A 20,000-nucleotide genomic window follows, 5' to 3' on the forward strand; every position below is an offset into this window, starting at 1 on the left:
TACACTCTTTCATCTCTAGAATCAACGAATTACAGAAATACTCATGATCTCCATGGTGATTATGAACCAGATTATGTATCCATACTTGTTCTGTATGTGTAATTACTATAAGCACAGGCGATGACTGAGGAGGTAGACTCTGTTTAGTGGCAGTGAAGATACTGGTGGTTCAGTTGTCGGCTTGGCCAAAGTTGGGAGATGATTAACAGTTTAGTCATTGTTTATGTCCCCAGTTTGTGGAGTTATTCCAGTACAAACAATGAACATTCCCAGAAATTGTCCTTTTCTGTTTCAATCAAGAACAAAGAAAAATACCAGAATAATGGTTTTATTTGAATTTTATTAACAATATGTGACTAACAGTGAACGCACAACAATATCCCAGGTAAGAGAGAGCCAACAAATAAAGCTCCAATAAATAATTAATACCCACAGTATTCAAAACGTTTAATTTCGCAATCACAGAATCCACAGGTAGATGAGGGACTCTGTACACAGGTACTGATAGCATTGCGAAACTGCAGTTTTGTACAGTTTATTCACATAGTGTGAATAAATTGTATGTCAATGTCAGATTGTAAATTATCTTCATCCCTTGATATTTACCTGAAAATCAGTGAATCATTTTTGGCAATGAGTGATGTCACCCTCAAATCACGTTGGTCATTGCCAACACAGCATAGGATTTATTTTGTTTGCATGTAAGCATTAAGCACACATGTCCTTGATATAATGCAGGAGGGAGGTTGAGCAATCAATCTTTATTAATTTGTATTGTTGGAAACCAGCAGGCATGTATTTATTAGTTCTGTAGCCGGCAATGAATTGGTTATTATTAGTTATGTCTTGGTTAGTCTGACAGGTGAACTTAATTTACACAGGGGGATAATGCCAGAAAGTTTGTATCCCTCATTAAAGATTCACTGGACACGTATTTGAATTTCATAAATTTGAAATTGTCATCTTCATGTTGAACAGGTGAATAAAAAAAGAAAACATAAAAAACTTGCTTGAAATAGAGTGTGGTTATTACTGAATGTAACTACATTCAGCTCTCCTAAAAAAAACTCTCCTATTTTAAATTTGCTTTTCTTAATTCAGATTTAGGGACTAAGGCACAAGGGACTTTTGTTCCCTTAATGTTGACTGGAAGGCATGCCATGTCCAAAACCACCATCAATGCATTTTGCCCCCATTTTCCCCCCAATTCATAGGGGTCTGGACTCAAGCCTATCCACGACTGATTCACTGACGTAATTTCTCGGCCCAACTGATTGGTTGGTGTAGTTGTCAGTTATCAAAATCTTTGACCAATCACAGTGCAAAACCGGTTGACATAATCTGGAAACTCCTCAGAACAATCATGGCGGCGTTCACTTCCGAGCTTTTAAACATGCTGATCGTTCCTGTTTTAATTCATCGATGCCATTACGTTTTTTAAGGACTGAGAAATCAGTAAATCTCACTTGCTATCATCCAATATTCTTTTGCCGGCGCTGCCATTTTGGTAGTTGTTGTTGCGCTCTATAGCGCTCGTCATAAGTAGGATTGTCCCGCCTACATCGACCATTCAATCAGGTATGTTAGACAGTCCGAAATGGATAGGCAGATAGGCTTGGGTCCAAACCCCTATGAATTGCCATGCAAATTCAAAAAGTGAAGGCCCAGGTGAAAGCCGATGAGAGATAAAGGTGTGGATGAGCTCTTGTTTGGACATGAATCCTCTAATTCTTGCTATATTTTTAAGATGATAATTCAGCTGATTTTGTTAATTTGATGCGGATCTGAATCCATAATTACACCAAGGTTTCTGGTCTGGCTTTTAGTGTGCAAAGAGAGAGATTCAAGGTGAGTACTATCTTTCAGCCTTTCTTCAGCAATTTTGTTATTTTGCATATTTTGCTTGTAAACATTGAATAAAAGAGGCCCAAGGATTGAATCTTGGGGAACTCCACAGGTGATGTTAATTTTCTCTGATACATAGTTGCCGATGGAGATAAAATAGTCCTTGTCCTGTAGATAGGACTTGAACCAATTACGTACCGAGCCAGAAAGTCCAACCCAGTTTTCCAGTCTGTCTAGCAGTATTATGGTCTATGGTGTCAAAAGTAGCGCTAAGAACCAGTAACACTAGAATTGAGATTTTTCCGGAATTGGTGTTTAAATGAATGTCATTTAGAACCTTGATAAGGGCAGTCTCAGTGCTCTGATGGGGCCGAAATCCTGATTAGAAGTTGTCAAAACAGCCATCTGAGATTAAAAAGTTGCTAAATTGCTGGTAGACGGCTTTGAATGCAATGTAAACGTAAAATTTAATGTAAGTAACGACCTATCTGTTCAGTAACTGTGATGTGATTACTGAAATTGAAACAATATAACAACCTATCTGTTAAATCAGTAACTGTAATGTGATTACTGAAATTAGAACAATAATGCCTTACTTACCATTACAGGAAAAAGTAATGCGATTACAGTAACAAGTTACTTTGTAAGCAGTTACGTTTGTTGGTTACTTTGGAGCACATTACCCCCAACACTGCTAACAGGACATGAAAATGAAAAGAACCGGGCGGCGGTGTGAAGATAGCTGAGGCAGTGGTCCACGTTTATGAATAGGGAAAATGCCTACCGCCATGGTCTTGTCCAGTACCATGTTGTTAACCCTGCTGGTGAGTTATATGAATATGGGCCAGGGCCTCATGGCTTATAGTTGGCTAAGTGAGGAGTGGGGTGAGCCCGCTATTGGCAGCCCTGGAGGATGTGGTGCCTTCCAGTTGATATTTAGGGACAAAAGACCCTTGCGCCTGGAGGTGTGTCTTGGAGAGTTCAACTTGAATAAAGAAAACTGAAATTTAATTGGGAAAACTGAATTTGAGATTAAAGTGGATACAGACAACTTTTCAACTTTCCCCCCGTTGTCCCCCTCTAGCGTTTCCAAGTGGTATTGTTGTTTGCGCCGCTGTTGCAAACAACCAGATCGCTTTCTGTTAGAGCCTAGCTCTGTGCAATAGAACAAACCATCTGTCTGCTTATCAACTCCTTGATCATAACACAATATAGTAACTTTCACCACTGCTCATTTTAGAAAGGCCAGTGCAAGAAAACGTGTTCTTTGTTTAGATTATCAAACGGACAATGGATCATTTGTTTGTTTCTGGCTGCTAGCGTTAGCGTTAGCTAGCGTTAGCAACATGGCTAACGTTGCTAACGCTAGCTACGATAGCTAACGCTAGCAGCCAGAAACAAACATAGTTAGATGTTTGTTTCTTTTGTTCCAGAAACAAACATAGATGTTTGTTTGTGGCTGGTCCTGACTTCCTTGTAGCTCCTGGTTCGTTTTCTGGCTGCTAGCGGTAGCGTTAGCAACATGGCTAACGCTACTACCAGCAGCCTGGCTACTGTCCAAACTACTACTGTCCAAAGCAAGAAACAATCCCAATTTGAACCTTTTTTTTTTTTTTTTAACTGAGGATAGCTACCGGACCTCTGTTGGTTGCGCAATGGATGAAGCACTTCCTTTGTGCCATAAGTCGAGCCTTCCTTCTCCCGGGAGATCGTGCCCAGTGGCAGACAGAATTGCATTGTGAAAGCAAGGCTTATATGGAACCAATCTAAACGCCGATGGTGTCATTATTCTATAGACATTACACTGTGCAATCAACATTTACTTCATAATGATAAGTTAAAGCAAAAAAGTTGTCTATAGGGTCTTTAAGGTTTAAAGTTGAATTTAATTAGAATCTCTCAGTTTCAATCAACTTTATTCAGTTTCAAACTGAACCTCATAAATTAAATTTTTGAATTAATTTAGTCACCAAATTCATTTTTTGAATTCAGTTCTTCAACTTAGCTGGCACTGATCTCTGTCCATACTTTTCATTGCAGAGTTCACAACCAAGCAGTCAATAGAGTATGCCAAACAAAGAGGAGGTGAGATTCAGATTTTTATACTCCTTTTTGTTTAGAGTCCTTGCACTGACTCCAATGTTTTCACCACAAAAAATAGTTAACATACTATGAGAAAATTAGAAAGAGTCTACAGCTCTTATTCACAGACCAGTAATTAATACTCACACACAACTTTCAGGAAATTATCATGTTCTCTTTCAATCCAGAACAATGTAAAACACCAGAATAATGGTTTTATTTTCAGTAAATAGTGAACCCACAACAATAGCCCAGGTAAGAGAGGGCCAACACTCCAATAAACAATTAAGACCCACAGTATTCAAAACATTCTTTCATTTCGCAATCACAGAATCCACAGGGGGACTCTGTCCCCTGGTACTGATAGTATTGCAAAACTGTGGAGTTTCCCAACATAACTTTTACTATAAAATTGGACAAAACCCTGAAACAACCCCATTCTTTGTGAGACAACAACTGAGACACAAGAAGAGCTATCCTCAAAAACTGACCTGCACACAGTACAGCAGACAGTGTATAATGACTTCAGTGTACAGAGACATGTTTGCTCTGTGTGCCACCGTTCTCCTCTCCTTCATGTCTGTGAGCCATTCAGCTCCTCTGTCCTGTGAACACCTGCTCAGGCCTTTGGATCAACTGGAACCTCATCATTTGGAGGGAAGATGGGCTTTAGTTGCAGGCAGCCTGAACCACCCGCCATCCTTGGAGGCCCTGAAACTTAGAGACAGCATCACCATGGTCTTCTCCAACTCCAGTGAAACCTCCACCATCTCCTACACCCAAATCAACAGTTTTGGTGACAAGTGCCAGAACCTGCCCTATAACATCTCAATAGAAGGCAGCACCTTCACCTTTGATGTGGGGCATCGGTTCAATCTCACCGGGACCTTCCTCCATACACCCTGTCCAGACTGTCTGGTGATGCGCTGGGATGTGGAGTCGAGAAAGAGGGTGTCACTGGATTTGTACCTGGTCAGCAGGAGGAGGGAGGTGGGGCCAAAGGAGATGGAGGAGTACAAGGCTCAGCTGGAGTGCCTGAAGCTGCCTCCACCTGTCGTGATGGATCCTAGCAAGGAGCTTTGTCCAGAACAGACCCCCAGTGAACCAGCAGCAGCTCAGACTGGGGAGAAAACAGAGGAACAAAAGGCTTGAGAGACTTGATACTACTTGATATCCGGTCACATAGTATGAATACATTGTATGTGAGTGTCAGTGTTTTGTGCAGATGGTAAATTATTTTTCCCCTTGGTATTTATCTGGAATTCTTCAGTTCACTATGCAGTGAATAGTTTTTTGGCAACAAAGGATGCCGCTCTCAAGTCACCTCTTGACCATTGGCAACACAGCATGGCTTGATGGGATTTATTTGTTTGCATGTCCTGTTTCCTAACCCTGTCCATGTCCTAACCCTGTGTCATTAAGCAACAGTGATGCAAGAGCAAGGTTGAGCAAGCAGTCTTTGTGTCATTTTGTGTTGGAAACCAACAGGGGTGTGTTTTTTACCTGTTAATTTTTCTGTAAGTGGAAATTAATTTGTTATTGAAATGGAACTTTTGAAAAAAGCTTGCAATATTTTTCAGCTCATTTGAAGCAAATTTGCTAATTTCATCAATTTCAAATTAAAATTTCATCCAATGCATTGCATCAGTCCTATGTGGAGTAGTTAATATACTTGTTACAGGTTAATGCATCAATAATTTAACACTCTGAAAGGGACCATTCTTCAGAATGAGTAGTTTTATTTTGATACTTAAGTACATTTTACTGTTAATACTTGTATACTTTTACTGAAGTAAACTTTTGAATGCAGGACATTTACTTTTAATGGAGTTTTTTAATTATTATTTTTACTTAAGTCAAAGATTTGAGTACTTTTTTCTACCACTGACCCACAGTGTTCAAAACATTCTTTAATTTCGCAATCAGAATCCACAGGTAGATAAAGGACTCTGTTTACTGATAGTATTGCGAAACTGATAGAACTGGCACTATAAAACTGGAGAAACCTCTTTACCAGCCCCATTTTTAGTTAGACACTACAGTGCAACTGAGACTAGACATATATGTATGATGACTTCAGTGTACAGAGACATGTTTGCTCTGTGTACCACCGTTCTTCTCTACTTCATGTCTGTGAGCCATTCAGCTCCTCTGTCCTGTGAAGACCTGCTCAGGCCTTTGGAGCAAGTGGAACCTGGTCCTATGCAGGGCAGATGGGCTTTAGTTGCAAGCAGCCTGAGCCACCTGCCATCCCTGGAGAGCCTCAAACGTGTAGACAGTATCACTATTGACGTCTCCGTCTCCGACTCCAACGAAACCTCCAGCCACACCTACACCCAAATCGACCGTGTTGGTGACAAGTGCCAGTATCAGCCATACAGCATGTCAGTAGAAGGCGGCGTCTTGACCTACAATGTGGGGGATCGGATGAACCTCACTGGAACATTCCTCCATACGTCCTGCCCAGACTGTCTGGTGTTGCGCTGGGACATGGAGTTGTGGAATGGGGTGTTATTGCATTTGTACTTGGTCAGCAGGAGGAGGGAGGTGGGGACAAAGGAGATGGAGGAGTACAAGGCTCAGCTGGAGTGCCTGAATCTGCCTTCACCTGTCGTCATGGATCCTAGCAAGGAGCTTTGTCCAGAACAGACCCCCAGTGAACCAGCAGCAGCTCAGACTGGGGAGAAAACAGAGGAACAAAAGGCTTGAGAGACTTTGCTATGGTCACATAGTGTGAATAAACTGTATGCCAAAGTCAGTGTGTGCTTTGTGCAGATGGTAAATTATCTTTATCCCTTCATATTTACCTGGAAAACTTAAGTTAACTAGAGGAATGCAGTAAATAATTTTTGGCAATGAGTGATGTCGCCCTCAAATCACCTCTTGACCATTGCCAACAGAGCATGTCCTGTTTCAGTGTCAGTATTGGCAGACATATACCTGATATAATGCAGGAGAGAGGTTGAGCAATCAGTCTTTTTTAATTTGTATTGGAAACCAACAGATGTGTATTAACGTTTCTGTCATCATCGGTAGTGAATTGGTTATTCAACTTTTTGAAAAAAGCTTGTTAAAATTTTTCTGATCATTTGAAGCAAATCTGAATTGTATCCATTGTATCAATTATTGAGCTTATTCATGTCTGACAGCTGAGCAATTTAGACAGGGGGATAATGGCAGAAAGTGTCTCATTAGAGTCATGGAAACATTCACTGGAAACAATGACATTGTATTTGAATTACATAAATTTAAACAGTTGAATAAAAAAATAAACTTGTTGGATAAATGAATCAATTAAATGCAATTGCTTGAAATTGATTCTGGTTATTAGTAAATGTAACCTTAAACCCTAATTTTAAATTCAGTTCACAGCACACACACACACACACACACACACACACACACTCCCCAACTTTGATTCAGCCAACCACAAACCATGTGGCACTGTGCCTTGCTCGTCACCTCAAGTTAAAATTGACTGCTGTCTAAAAGGCGTGAACATGTAGCCTACTTAGCTGATAGCTGTTAGCTAGGTAGTGATTAGCTTGTCAGGCAGCTAAATGTTTGGATAATTTACATTTGTGTTTATCCTTAACTCTGGTAATAGTGCATGTAAACATAGCCTAGCTCAGTGATATTCTGCCCTATCACTGCTAAATATCCAAATGTGATGATGCTGCAAACAACTAGGCCCACCAGACTTCAATACACTGTTTTAAAACAAAAGGCTTGAGAGATTTTGCTACATGATATCCAGTCACATAGTGTGAATAAATTGTATGTCAATGTCAGTGTGTGTTTTGTGCAGATAGTAAATTATCGTTTTCCTTCATATTTACCTGAATATCTACAGTTCACTAGGGGAATACAGTGAATAATTTTGACAACAAAGGATGCCGCCCTCAGATCACCTCTTGGACATTTCCAACATCCCAACATCAAGCATGTCCTATTTCTATGTCAGCATTAAACAGACATATCTCTAATGCTAGAGAGAGGTTGAGCAGTCAGTCTTCTTTTCAAGCCAACAGGCTTGAAGCCAACAGCTTTGTGTTTGTTACCTGTTACAGTAACTTTTCTGTAAACAACAATGAATTTCTTATTTAATGGCAATCTTTTTAGAAATCTGTGATACAATCTTGAATTGCATCCACGGTATTGTAAAAACAAATAAGTTTATTCATCACCCTGCCTCACTGAATTAGGTCGACCTAGTTCAGGGAGATGGTCTTGGACTGCCACTGAAAACATTCACTGGACACATGGTCGAATATCCGTAGGTATTTTAATACTAAAATTTAAAGGCACATTTAAAGCATGTAATCATAATGAAAGAATCACACTGTTTGTTCTTGTTTTTTCTACCAGATTTAAATGGACAGAGTTAAAGAGTTCAATGGTATTATCACATTGCCCCCCTCTCCCTCTCCTACATTCCTTCATTTACTTGTGTGGTGGAATAAATGCCATGTGTTGCCTACTAATTGGATTAGAACTATACATTTTCAAACCCGTAACACTCGCACACTTGTGTTTGTGTGTGTGCATGCACACGCATGCACGTTCTTGTGTATGTATTAGTGTGTGTATGGGAGTGTGAGCATAGTATGCAAATGCGGGTGTGCACAAAGGGTGCAGTGTGGGTGTTAGTGTGGACAAGGGAAGAGAGAGAGTCGACGAGGATTACGGCAGCCCACAAGTAGAACTGTTAGCAGTGAGATTTCTTTTGGGTTGATTAAACTCCAGTGAACTGAAACAAGAGGGTTTGTGTTCTCAGAAATGAGTATCTCAAACTTATGTGGAGGTCATCTTATCATATTAACAGGTACGTGCAACTGTATATTATTTATATAACTTGTAAATTATTCTGCGTTGAACTTCATTGAACTTCATTGAACTTAAAACTGGTGTGCATTTAGATCAATTATATTCATTTCTGGTCAAGTTTTTTACTACAAGAGAAAATAACTGTCTTATAGAAATTATTGTAAACAACCTAGCCTATAGAAACTAGTTTTCCTAGACGTGACGTTTTACCATAGTGAATGAGGCATACTGTATAAAAGTAAGTAAGTAAGTGACTGTAAAATGTGCAAAGAACCATGTCAGCCACCAACAGCACTAATTCTAATTAGGGAAGAAGTTGGCTGCATTTATTTAAATTCATTTGCATTTTTGTCAAATGCCCTTAGATCTCAAAGTACCTTAGGACACTGGTGACCCCAAAAAAGTGGGCAAGTTTATTTGTAAGGGCCCATTGCAAATGTATTTTTAATGATGATCATGATTTCACACTGTTCTTTTGATAAAGTGAGCCCCTTTGTAGCTAATGAGCAAAACATAAGCCTATTATGTAATGGAGTTTTAATCCGCAATCTCTTGCAATCTCACTTACTCAATGAGGGAGTTGGAAAACCTTTGGATAAATCCTGCCAGCTTTCCCTATGCATCTTGCAAAATAAAACAAAACAGCATGTCATATTAGATATATAGTGTCATCAGTTTGTTCAGGCTAATGTGCATAAGGGAAATATCTCATTAGGACATGCCAGAGTTTAGACTTAGAGTAGTCAGAGTACATTACTGTGTCACAATATGAATGGGGAGGATTGTTTCACTGTAGTATTGTAGGATCATTGTGCTAATTGAATTAAGCTTGTGGGGATTTTCAACTGAATCAGCAGGTATGTGTAAATATAATGGTTTAAGCAAGGATTTTCATTTGATGTCACAGTTTAAACCTTTACGATGCCAAACCTCCTCACTGTGACAAAATGCTCCTTTTCATGCCCCATTTCACTGTGAAACTTCATGTTGAAAACTCTCAGTCAATGAGTTACATATTATACCCACTTAGAATTTATGAATCGCATGAGTGTGGGTCTGTCAGTATGTGGTCAGGTCTGAACCATTGTACTGCAGGGGTGGTAGTAGTTTACAGAGTAATCCCTAAATATGAATAGACCAGTCCAATTGTTTTCACAAAGATAACGCCATGGGAACGGTCCCATCCCCCTCCCTTTCACACCCATTGAGAAAAAAAGACCGTGTCTTGTGACCGTGACAGTGGCTAGGGTACATTTCATTATGGGCATTTAAATTTCACATGCTGTACACATACTGTACATTCTGACTTTACTCTAAAAAACTCAAAGTGTCAGTTTATGGAAAGCCTTAATGACACAACACACAAATGTGTTGTGTCTGATAATGTATTCAAATGAGAGGAAACAAGTTGTTTTGTCCAAAGGCTGTTTTCACAATTTAATCTGCAAAATAGATGTTTAGCATAGAACAAACCTCTGAATGATGGCAGTTTACTGTGCCTGCCAAAGTGGCAGGTGGCGTACACAAATTTACCAACGACAGCCCGAATTTACAGCACCGGTAGATGGCTGGCTGGTTGCTGGTGCTAATTTCCAAACCATTGTTGATGGTGGAGTATGCTCTTCTAAACAGAGTCTGCCATAACTCACATGACTCATCCTGCCCCAATGTTTTCATCCTGCTTTGAGCCACTTTGTTCTGCAATGGTGCCTACATTATACACCATGTCCTACCATTATTACGCCCACATTGTTGCCCCATTCTTCCTGCCATGTGATGGTGCCAGTCCTCATTAGCTCTACAGGGCCAGGGTAACACACAGGGAGGGACAAGGGTATCTATCTATCTATCTATCTATCTATCTATCTATCTATCTATCTATCTATCTATCTATCTATCTATCTATACTGTATATATCCATCTACTCATCCATCCATCCCTCCCTTCCTCCCTCGACCCATCCAACATGTTGCCCTGCTCAGTTCATCAGAGAGGCAGTTCATCCCCTGTGCTCTGATCTACATTCCTCTTAATGATCAGCCACAGTGCCAGAATCCAGGCTAGTGAGAAAGGCTTGGCAAGGACCACAGTGGAAGGGAATGGGAGTTTGTCAGGGCGAAGGCTGAGCACAGCCCTCTTGAGCAGCCAGATGGGGCAAGAGAGAGATGTTTGTGTGTGGATGAGTGTGTGTGTGTGTGTGTGTGTGTGTGTGAGAGAGAGAGAGAGACAGAGAGAGAGAGAGAGAGAGAGAGAGAGAGAGAGAGGGGAGAGGAGGGCAATAATATAGAAACAGGGCAAGTTTGAGAAAGAGACGGGAGGGGCAGTGAGTGTGTATTAAACAAAAAGAGATATTGCTGGACTCCCCTGTAGTCAGTATACCCTGCGGACAAGTCTATTGTTCTTTCAGATTATGTGTGTGTGTGTGTGTGTGGTCCACTGAGCCATTCTGCAGCCTGTAAGCTGATTAAAGAAAGGTGCGTTCAGCAGAAATCTTTATACGTTGCACAGTGCAGTAGAGTCGTATGTGTAGCGCTTACCTCACGGCCAAAGCCCAGCATAGGGTTATAAACAGCCCGGCTGCCATACAATAATAAGAGCACTCAGTATCTGCCACTAAAAAGACAGGATACAAACGCTGTGCTAGCCAGCACAGAGGTCTGCTGCATCGGTGTGGCTTTAATCCTGCACAAACCACTGTACACAATTCTTTCCTGAATGTTGCAGTCAAACATAATTGGATTACTTTAACACAGAGCATGTGTCTGTGAAATAGAATGACATTTCTGAACGACTGTCCAAATAATTCCTCTCATAGGTGGGATGCAGTTACAGACTGATGCAGCCAGCATGGATAAGAAAGTGGGGCAACTATTCACTACTTTTCAAATGTGCTATTGGACTAAGACTATTCAGCAGTAAATGTCACAGTAAATATGTTGATTCATTCCCTTGGTAAATACTCTGTCATTTCATCTGCGCTGAAATAATGGAATGTAAAATGGGTGGCCGTGTTTATTGTTGAACTCTGCTAATCACTCTGTTGTTCTCCTTTCCCCTCTGCGTTCCTCTGCTTTCACTCAGACTGACTGGCTGAGGGGCAAACATCCTGATTGCTCCAAACTGTTTCAGGTCAGCAGAGAACTACCAGACTTGTGTCACCATGGCAACAAAGCCTGTGGCCCGGCAGCAGCGGGGTTCTGCCGGCTCACTAGACGAGTGGGTCAGTGAGTCCTGGACAGAGGGTGAATTGGGTGCAACCGGAGGCCACAACCCCCCTCGGCAAGGCAAACAGGCCCCCAGGGCTGAACCTGAAGAGGACATAGACGTCCTGGAGCCGGGAGCCCGAGAAGGAGCTCTGCAGGAGAACCTCACAGTCTCAACAATTGCACCCGAAATGGAACATGAGGAATCAACGGGAGTGAGTCAGCGTATCCCCTGGGAGACACAAGAGACGGTTACAGAATTAGAACAAGTTCCCAAAAAACTATCCAAAGGATTACAGGCTCATGAAGAATCTGAAAAGTGTCTGAATTTAGGTGAGGATACTTTCCAACTCCCTCCTCCCCTCAGTGCCTCACCAACAGAAGAAGGTCCTGAGAAAGAGGACCTTTCCAGCCTAGAGGGGGAAGTGGCCGAGTGTATCAGTGATGCTGAGATCATGTCAGACCCAACGGAAGAGCTTACGTCTTCTGATAGCCAGAATAGTCAGGAATGGCCACAGACTCCTCAGCTCACTGAACCTGTTGATAGAGGTGTGAAGTCAACATCTGAAGAGACAGCAGGAGACAGTGTGGAAACACAAGAGGAGGCCACACAGTTAAACTCATCACCAGGTGGTCAATTTGAATATAATTTGTCAGGAGCTGCTGCTGAAACAAATCCGTCCAGACACAACTCAGATGATGCATTTGCCATCGACTCTCCTCCTTTTGCTGATGAAGTAGAGGATGAAGAAGAAGTGAGTGTGGACTCCAAGCCCCTGTTCATTAATTCCCCAGTTAGCAGTGAACAAGACCCAGCCTCAACCCAGCTTGTAATTCCCCCAGGGAAACAGCAGAGGGAGCAACTGCCCCAAAGCCAATGTGCATTTGCCCCCAGGGGAGCAAACCAGGAAGCAGCACAACAGGTGCTCAGCCAGGGCTCTCCACCTTTGTCAACCGTTGCCATGGAGCCGGCCAATCAGGGCGCGGCAGCTTCTCAAGGCTCTGGTTGTGTTATAGCTATGAGAGAAAGGAACAGAAGGGCGGGGGAAAGGACAGAGGGAGAAAGCAGGCGAACAGGTGGAGAGGAAGGACAGAAAGAGAGTAGACTTGACCCAGGCAAGACAGAGGGAGAGAAAAATACTGGAGGAGTGTTAAAATATTCAGAGACAGTCCAAAAACTGGAGCAGAGGGCAGAAAAATATAGCTCTGTATCTTGTAAACACAGCAGAGCCACCAAGATGGAGAGTGACTCATGTGATGACAGCCAAAGTGACAGCGGAGTATCAGCAGACTTCTCTCCATGCAGCACATTGGAGAGCCACACCACCATCCCCACGGGCCTCCCCACACCTCTAACCAACGAGACCCCCATTGAGAGGGAGATCCGACGGGCTATAGAACGTGAACACAGCCTGCGAAGATCCAGGGGGCTCCAGAATCCACCCACCACCCCAGAATACGTCGAGATCCCTTTGAGGAAATCCGTCCTCGCCCAGTCGCTACCTGCCAAGTCTGAGAGGGGTCAAGGCAAAGACAGGCAGTTCGCTGGGAAGAAGATGCAGCAGGAGATCCACGCCGAAGCCCAGAGAGAGCAGGCTCTGGTCAAGCTTGGGAAAGTTCCAGGCTTCTATGACAAAGGCACCGTCCGCCAGCTCAAAGAGAGGAAACAGCTTTTTGAGGCCTTTCAGGAGCCCAAGGACTCATCCTTGACTCTCTCAAACAGGAGCAAGGCCCCGTCCTGGGCTTCTGCCAGTGACCTTTCCACCCTGGAGAACCAGGAGGACATCTCAGCGCCGGCATCCACACTAGGAGGCTCGTTTGTGGAGAGGAGACGGAGCCTAGACCTGCTGAGACAGACACAGAGCCCCACCTCAGCGTCGGCCACGGGAGGAGGTTTCATCCCCACGTCTCCCAGAGGACCGGGCTTCTCTGAGGGGACTGGCTGCCAGGTGATCATCCTAGAGAATAATCTGGGTCTCCCAGCCAAGACGCCTTACCCCTCCAAACCTCTGCAGCACCCCAACAGCTCAGCCTCCTTCACAGAGGCAGAGGCCCTCACTGTGGTCGACTCGGGAGCTCTTCACGCCTCACCCTCCAGGCCAGGAGGATACGGGGGGATTACAGGGAGAGAGGAAAAGATGGAGGATGAAGAAGAGGAGGCGGTGCCCAAGGAGAACCCCTTTTTCAAGCTGCGCTCCTCCACTGCTTTGGTTAAAGTGGAGCAGGATATCCGGGAGGCTCAGGAGAGGGAGAGGGAGCTTCGCAACCAGAGGAGCAGCCTGTATGGGGGCACAGGGGTTTCAAGAGGAAGAGGGGGAGGAGGAGCAGGGCGAGGAGGAGGAGGGAGGCCAGCCAGCATAGAGAGACAGAGCCCCACGTTCCCTTCTCCTCCTCCACTGAACGGACTTGCTACTCCTGATTTACATGCCTCCTCGTCCAAGGGGGGAACTGGACCCCCAGCAGGTTAGTGCAGTGGTTGGTGGTTGTGTGTGTCTTTGTCTTTTGCTGTGTCTGAGTCTGTGCGCATAAGCCCATACAGTGTGGGTGTATGCTTGTGGGTGTGTATGCGCTCAGTTTTTATATCTGTGCATGGTGAGATGATGAAAATCCCCTGAAACAGCCCAGCGAGCACATTATTTCATTTTTCTCATGGCCAGTGGTACATCTCAGAATGGCTGTCGAAATCAGTGTTAGCTGTTAGCAGCAAATTTTGCTCCAGAGACCATAAGCTTGCTAGCCAACAACAAACTACAGTGCTGTAACTCAAACATAAACGTAGCATCTAGCTTCTCGTATTAATTGCCAAAGTGAGGAAAAAGTCCTGAGTCATATCTTGACCCTTTATTGTGTCAGCAAGAAAGATTTGAAAGAGTCCAGTTTTGAGATGAGGTCTAAATCCACCATTCAAAAACTGCATACAACTTGTTTTCAGTTCTTATGGTGATATATCAGAGTTGAGTATAGAAGCCTTTAACAACAAGGGCAAATGTGAAATACAGTGCTGCCTCTACAACCTGCTGAGAAGAGGAGTTGTTATGAGGCATTTTTGTGTTTCCTCAACATTAGTGTGCGTGTGTGTGTGTGTGTGTGAATGAGTGTGTTGCCAGTGCCAGTCATAGCAGGCTTTGACGGCTGTGTGACAAAGCTGGCCAGGGTGTGCCACTACATTACCTGTATGACTCAGTGCCGGGAAATGAACAATACAATGATTATTGCTTTATAGACAATGGGTTATATAACTTTTTTCATCATCCTCAACTTCATCTATGTTGCCCTAGTATTGGTTTCTATTTCACCATGCTCGTGTTCAATCAAATGAATTTCTTACCCTGTATTCCCTCTGCATGTTCTCTGTCTCCTCTCTTTCTCCCTGCTACTTCACCATGTTCACTGTTCATTTGATTCAACAGGCTTTATTGCTCCGAATTTATCACAGTGTGGAGCACAAACAAAATCACAGGAACACAAAACTCTCCTCTCGCTGTTCTTTCCCTCACCCCCCTTTTTTTTCTCTTTCTCTCTCTTCCAGCACGCCAGTCCCTTGGCAAGTTGGGCATGTGGCCTCCGGCCCAGGCTGAGGACGAGCAGATTAGCCAGCCAGAGGTAAGTCAGAGTTTCCGTTGACATTTATCCATGGCCAGATACTTTCCACTACACTTTGAATACGTTTTTAGATGATTTTAGATCTATTTTTGTAGTTTTGCTACATAAAATACACAACATAACAACCCTTCCCTGGTTCTGGTAGACTTAGTACGGGACATGAAAATCTAGGCAAATCACCTTCCCGAGGCTCCCTTGCATGTTGCTAAGAACACATCAGGTGCCGCGTTCATAAAGCTCCTTTAACTAAGAGTTCACATCACTATATCAATTGCATTGTGGCTTATAGGTTAAACTGGCCGCAATAGAGGTGTACAGAGACGTCATTATCTCTATCTGTATCTGTATCTGTTCAACCAACAAAATTATCTGTCTCTGTAGGATATCTGTATTCGGATATAAGACCGGAAGTGGGCGTATTTTCTAACCTAATATTCATTGGCAATGCAATTTTTGTGCCTTCAAAGCATCACAGTGATTGTACTTTTCGTCTCTCTCTCTTTTTATTTTTAACTAAATTCCATGAAACCTATGGCTGATACATAGGCTACAGCATGTTAGGCCTACATCTTAAACAAATGAATATTGACTGAAATAAGGTAAAACGTCGGTTTGGGTTGGGCTCGGTTGTTTTTTTTTCATGCGTGGAAAATAGCACAATGTTTTATGCTCCTCGCTTTCTCATGAAGCTCTGTGTCACACAGGCAGGGCACACACAGCCCCCCTCCCTCTACTGAGCGCTGCTCTCTCTCTCTCTCTCTCTCCCCCTCTCTCCCTCTCTCTCTCTCTCTCTCTCTGTCTCTCTCTCTCTCTCTCTCTGTCTCTCTCCTCTCCGCTCTGTCACTGGTGCTGAAAGACGCACAGCGGTACCAAAATGGGCTTTTTTCATTTGTGTTTTACTACTTCATTTTCTGTTTTACAAATGACAAAGGGAAAATCAAGTCCTTTATTTACATGTCAATCCTGGCTTGGTTTTTTCGAATAATAACGAGCAACTTCGGGTAGAAGAAATATCTGTTTCCATCGCATTATTTGTGCTTTCCCGATTAACGCATTCAGATTCGGGTACATCCCTAGGCCCCAAAGCAGCACGAATATGGACATGGCATGTTTAGAACTGCATTGGACTGCACAGGTTCTGATGAAGAAAGACACCCGGGAGGCTGTCAGCATCCCTTTCTCCGCAAATATGGGCCACAAACATCTGATAACACACTGAACACACAGTAAGGAGCTTATCTTTACAGATAAGGAGAGGAAGCGAGGGTCCCTGAGAGAGAGAGAGAGAGAGAGAGAGAGAGAGAGAGAGGTGTCTGCAGAGTGGTGTGGGTGGCCATGTGTTTGCAGTCAATAGAGGAGAGAGAGGAAAGTTCATTGACAAACCCACTGATTTCCGCTACCTGCCTCGTGGGTCTTGTATCCCTTTGAAACGGCGGTATCTCTGATTAGCACTGAGCGCTGCACTATAGGCTTTAGCTCTCTGATTCAGTTTGGCGCTGGCATGCTGGGGTTTAGCTGCACGGTTCAGTTTGACATTGGCATTAGCAACGTTTCGCTCTGATCTCTCTCTCTCTCTCTCTCTCTCTCTCTCTCTCTCTCCCCTAGTTGGTTATCTGCTTTCTCCACAGAGACATAGTTCCCGATAACAGTTGACGAATAAACGGAGGATTGCGAGAGAAACGGCCTCAGTTGTTGACTCACACGCGACATGGCTACGGATCACAGTCGCATTAACCTCCCTCTGACTTACTGAGCTAATGATGTTCATCCAAGAGTCGACCTTTAGAGGAAAAAGAAGCTCATACATCTCTTTTTATCTCTTTGCTTCTTTTTCCCATGTCTCTTGCTCCCGCATCCCTCACATCTGACGTTTCTACTCTTTCATCCTCTCTCTCTCTCTCTCCTTCTCTCACTTTCACCTTCTCTCTACCCCTCTCGCTCTATCTCCCATTTCCATCTTCCATCTCCCTCTCCGTCCCTCTTGTCCTTTCTTCCACTCTTTTTTCCCCCCCAGGCCCTCCAGAGTCCCCGGACCCCCAGACAGAAGACTCCTCTGCTGCAGCGCTGGGAGTCGGGCCTGGTCAACGGACACGGAGAGGAGGATGACTGAGGACAAAGAGGACGGAGCGAACCGAGAGGAGGGGAGGGAGGATGGTTGACTGAGACTTTTTGAAGAGCAGGGCTGAGAGACTGCGAAATAAAAAAAAAAAAAAGGAGGGTAGTGTCAGGGGAGGGGAACAAACCGGAGATGAAATGAGCAGGAGAGGGGAGGGAAGGGAGATGACTGATGAAGGGGAGGACAAAGAGAATGTGAAGTAAGAAAGAGGACAGGGATTGAGGGGAAAAAAGGGGGTCAGGAGGATTGGGAGCAAGGAAAAGGATTGGTGGTGGACTGAAAACCCTGAAGGCCCCTGAAGGAGAGGAGGAGGAGGAAAAACTCCCAAGAAGGGCCACGTGCTTCTGGTGCTGCTGGCCTATACTGGAAGACTGTCGGACTAATGAACGAAAAAAGGCAAGAGAATAATGAAACTGCACTGGACAAGAGAGAGATGTTTAATTTTGGAAGAACAGGATTTTTCTAATCTTAATGGACTTCCTTATCATCAGAGTTTTTCTGAAAGAGGAGTTATTTAAATAGATTGAGCATCGCAGTTTTGTGTATCTGCTACTGAAAATCAGTTATGAAGACAACGACCAAACTGCAGCACCAGTTTTGTATGTGTGTAAATATATGAGGCACGTTTTGTAATAACTCTTGGGAGTCTATTATTTTTCTACTCCCACTGTTTCTATTGAGCATTTTCCAGTGCAGATTGTCAAGTCATATTCATATTTGTGAGGTAATCTTAAAATGTATTATTAAAAATCTCTGTATATAAGGAATTTTTAATTCTAATCAAACAACACCATCAATATCATGATGAAGGGCCATAACACCACCCTTGATTGCAGATACTTTACACATATTTTGTCTTTTCATACATGATATAGGCTGGTGATCTGAATTTGCTACATAATACATAATACTTCAATAATAGCTATAATGTTGTAGGCCGAAGACTTCTTGTCACATTTTTCAAATGTTTTGGAATTAAACTTCACACGCATATTTAGGCTCTTCCCATTGAGTCAAACACATTATCAATAGGTCCGGTGATATTGTAGTATCTTATGTACCACAACAGTCTGAGATTAAAGTAGTTACAGCGGTGTCATCATTATGGGACGGGTTGCCTGTTGCAGTCATGTCATTACAGTTTCTACTCTGGGGCATGTTTGCCTCCATCAGGGCTTGGCCTGAAACTGGCACTTACACTACAGAATGTGTATTGTCGCCACAGCATCAGATGCCACCGATTCTCTCCAACAATTATCTGCTTTGCACGTTTGCCCCTATTTTGGTTTCCTGCACAGGCAGTGGTCAGAGAGAAATTTGTCACCGTGGAGACAGCTTTGGAAGATGCTGTGTGCTAGAATTAAGCAGTCTAAGTGCCTTGTGTGTGTGTGTGTGTGTGTGTGTATAGGTGAGATCAGCAGACCACGCTTTAGTGACCTCCCAATCTCCTGTGAATAATTCATCACCTCATTCTGACTGGACGCAGCCCATTGACACTGCCAGTACATTATTATGGTCTGCCCTGGGTACAGCCACGGCAACTTAAGTGCTCAAAATTATTAATAAGCTTTATTCCTCACTAGGCAACTTCCCTCATATTGCCACCTTGCCAGGCCTGATGGCACATCACCAAGGTCTTGGTATTAAAGCGAGTGATGTATCGGCTGTCAAAATGTCCGAGGCTGATATATAGCAAACCAACTGAACTACGCTCGCTACGATCTGAAACCTTGGCACAGTGGAGGAAGGCTTCTGTCCTGTTACCTATAGGAAGAACATTGGAGTAAAAGACCAAACATTAATTATCATGTGCACACCATCAAACATGGCACCCCAAACACAACCCTCAGGCCAAGGGGCACTGTCCTAGTCATCACTCGCTCCTGTGTCCAAAATCTGATCTCCACCCAATAATAAGCCTCCACACCTGTCTATCACCTGCTCGGCTCCAAACTAATTTCCATGATATTTCATTATCGGTGTCTTGCAAAGCTGTCCTGGCATGAATTCACTGAAGCAGCATTGTGTGAGAGAGTCAGCGTTTAGAGGATTAGCCGCTGCTCTTGTAATGCCTCTTTGTCAAGAGGACAGAACAATAAGAGGACGTGGAGGGGCGAGGGTGTGGGCTTGCGTGTGTGTGTGTGTGTGTGTGGAAACGTGCGGAAATGTACATATTTGTGTAATTTCTGATTTACAGTATCGTTATGTGTGTCCAATATGTGTGTGTACTATACAGTGTGTATGTGAGTGCATGCACGTGTGACTGCCTGTGTCTGTGTATGTGTGTTTGTGTGCGCACGCATGCACTAATAACCTATTGGTGT

The 20,000-nt window shown here is 43.4% G+C and overlaps 3 protein-coding genes across 3 annotated transcripts; all 3 read left to right on the forward strand.

The window, feature by feature from the left end:
• The first annotated feature begins 4,467 nt into the window (after positions 1-4,467).
• On the forward strand, positions 4,468-5,079 carry LOC139666124 (uncharacterized). The gene has a single exon (XM_071545241.1). The coding sequence runs from the start codon at positions 4,468-4,470 to the stop codon at positions 5,077-5,079; it is 612 nt and encodes a 203-aa protein (XP_071401342.1).
• Positions 5,080-5,994: 915 nt separating this feature from the next.
• On the forward strand, positions 5,995-6,636 carry LOC139666127 (uncharacterized). Its single transcript, XM_071545244.1, has one exon. The coding sequence runs from the start codon at positions 5,995-5,997 to the stop codon at positions 6,634-6,636; it is 642 nt and encodes a 213-aa protein (XP_071401345.1).
• Positions 6,637-11,914: 5,278 nt separating this feature from the next.
• Positions 11,915-18,660, forward strand: LOC139666128 (uncharacterized). Its single transcript, XM_071545245.1, has 3 exons — positions 11,915-14,420; positions 15,487-15,560; positions 17,575-18,660. The coding sequence occupies exons 1-3, from the start codon at positions 11,915-11,917 to the stop codon at positions 17,668-17,670; spliced, it is 2,676 nt and encodes an 891-aa protein (XP_071401346.1). The 3' UTR covers positions 17,671-18,660.
• The last annotated feature ends 1,340 nt before the right edge of the window (positions 18,661-20,000 follow it).

The sequence above is a fragment of the Centroberyx affinis genome, unplaced genomic scaffold (assembly GCF_046629955.1).
Source record: "Centroberyx affinis isolate AG114_WGS23_722 - 3 ecotype Tasmania unplaced genomic scaffold, CSIRO-AGI_Caff_v1 ptg004819l_1, whole genome shotgun sequence".
NCBI lineage: Eukaryota > Metazoa > Chordata > Actinopteri > Beryciformes > Berycidae > Centroberyx > Centroberyx affinis.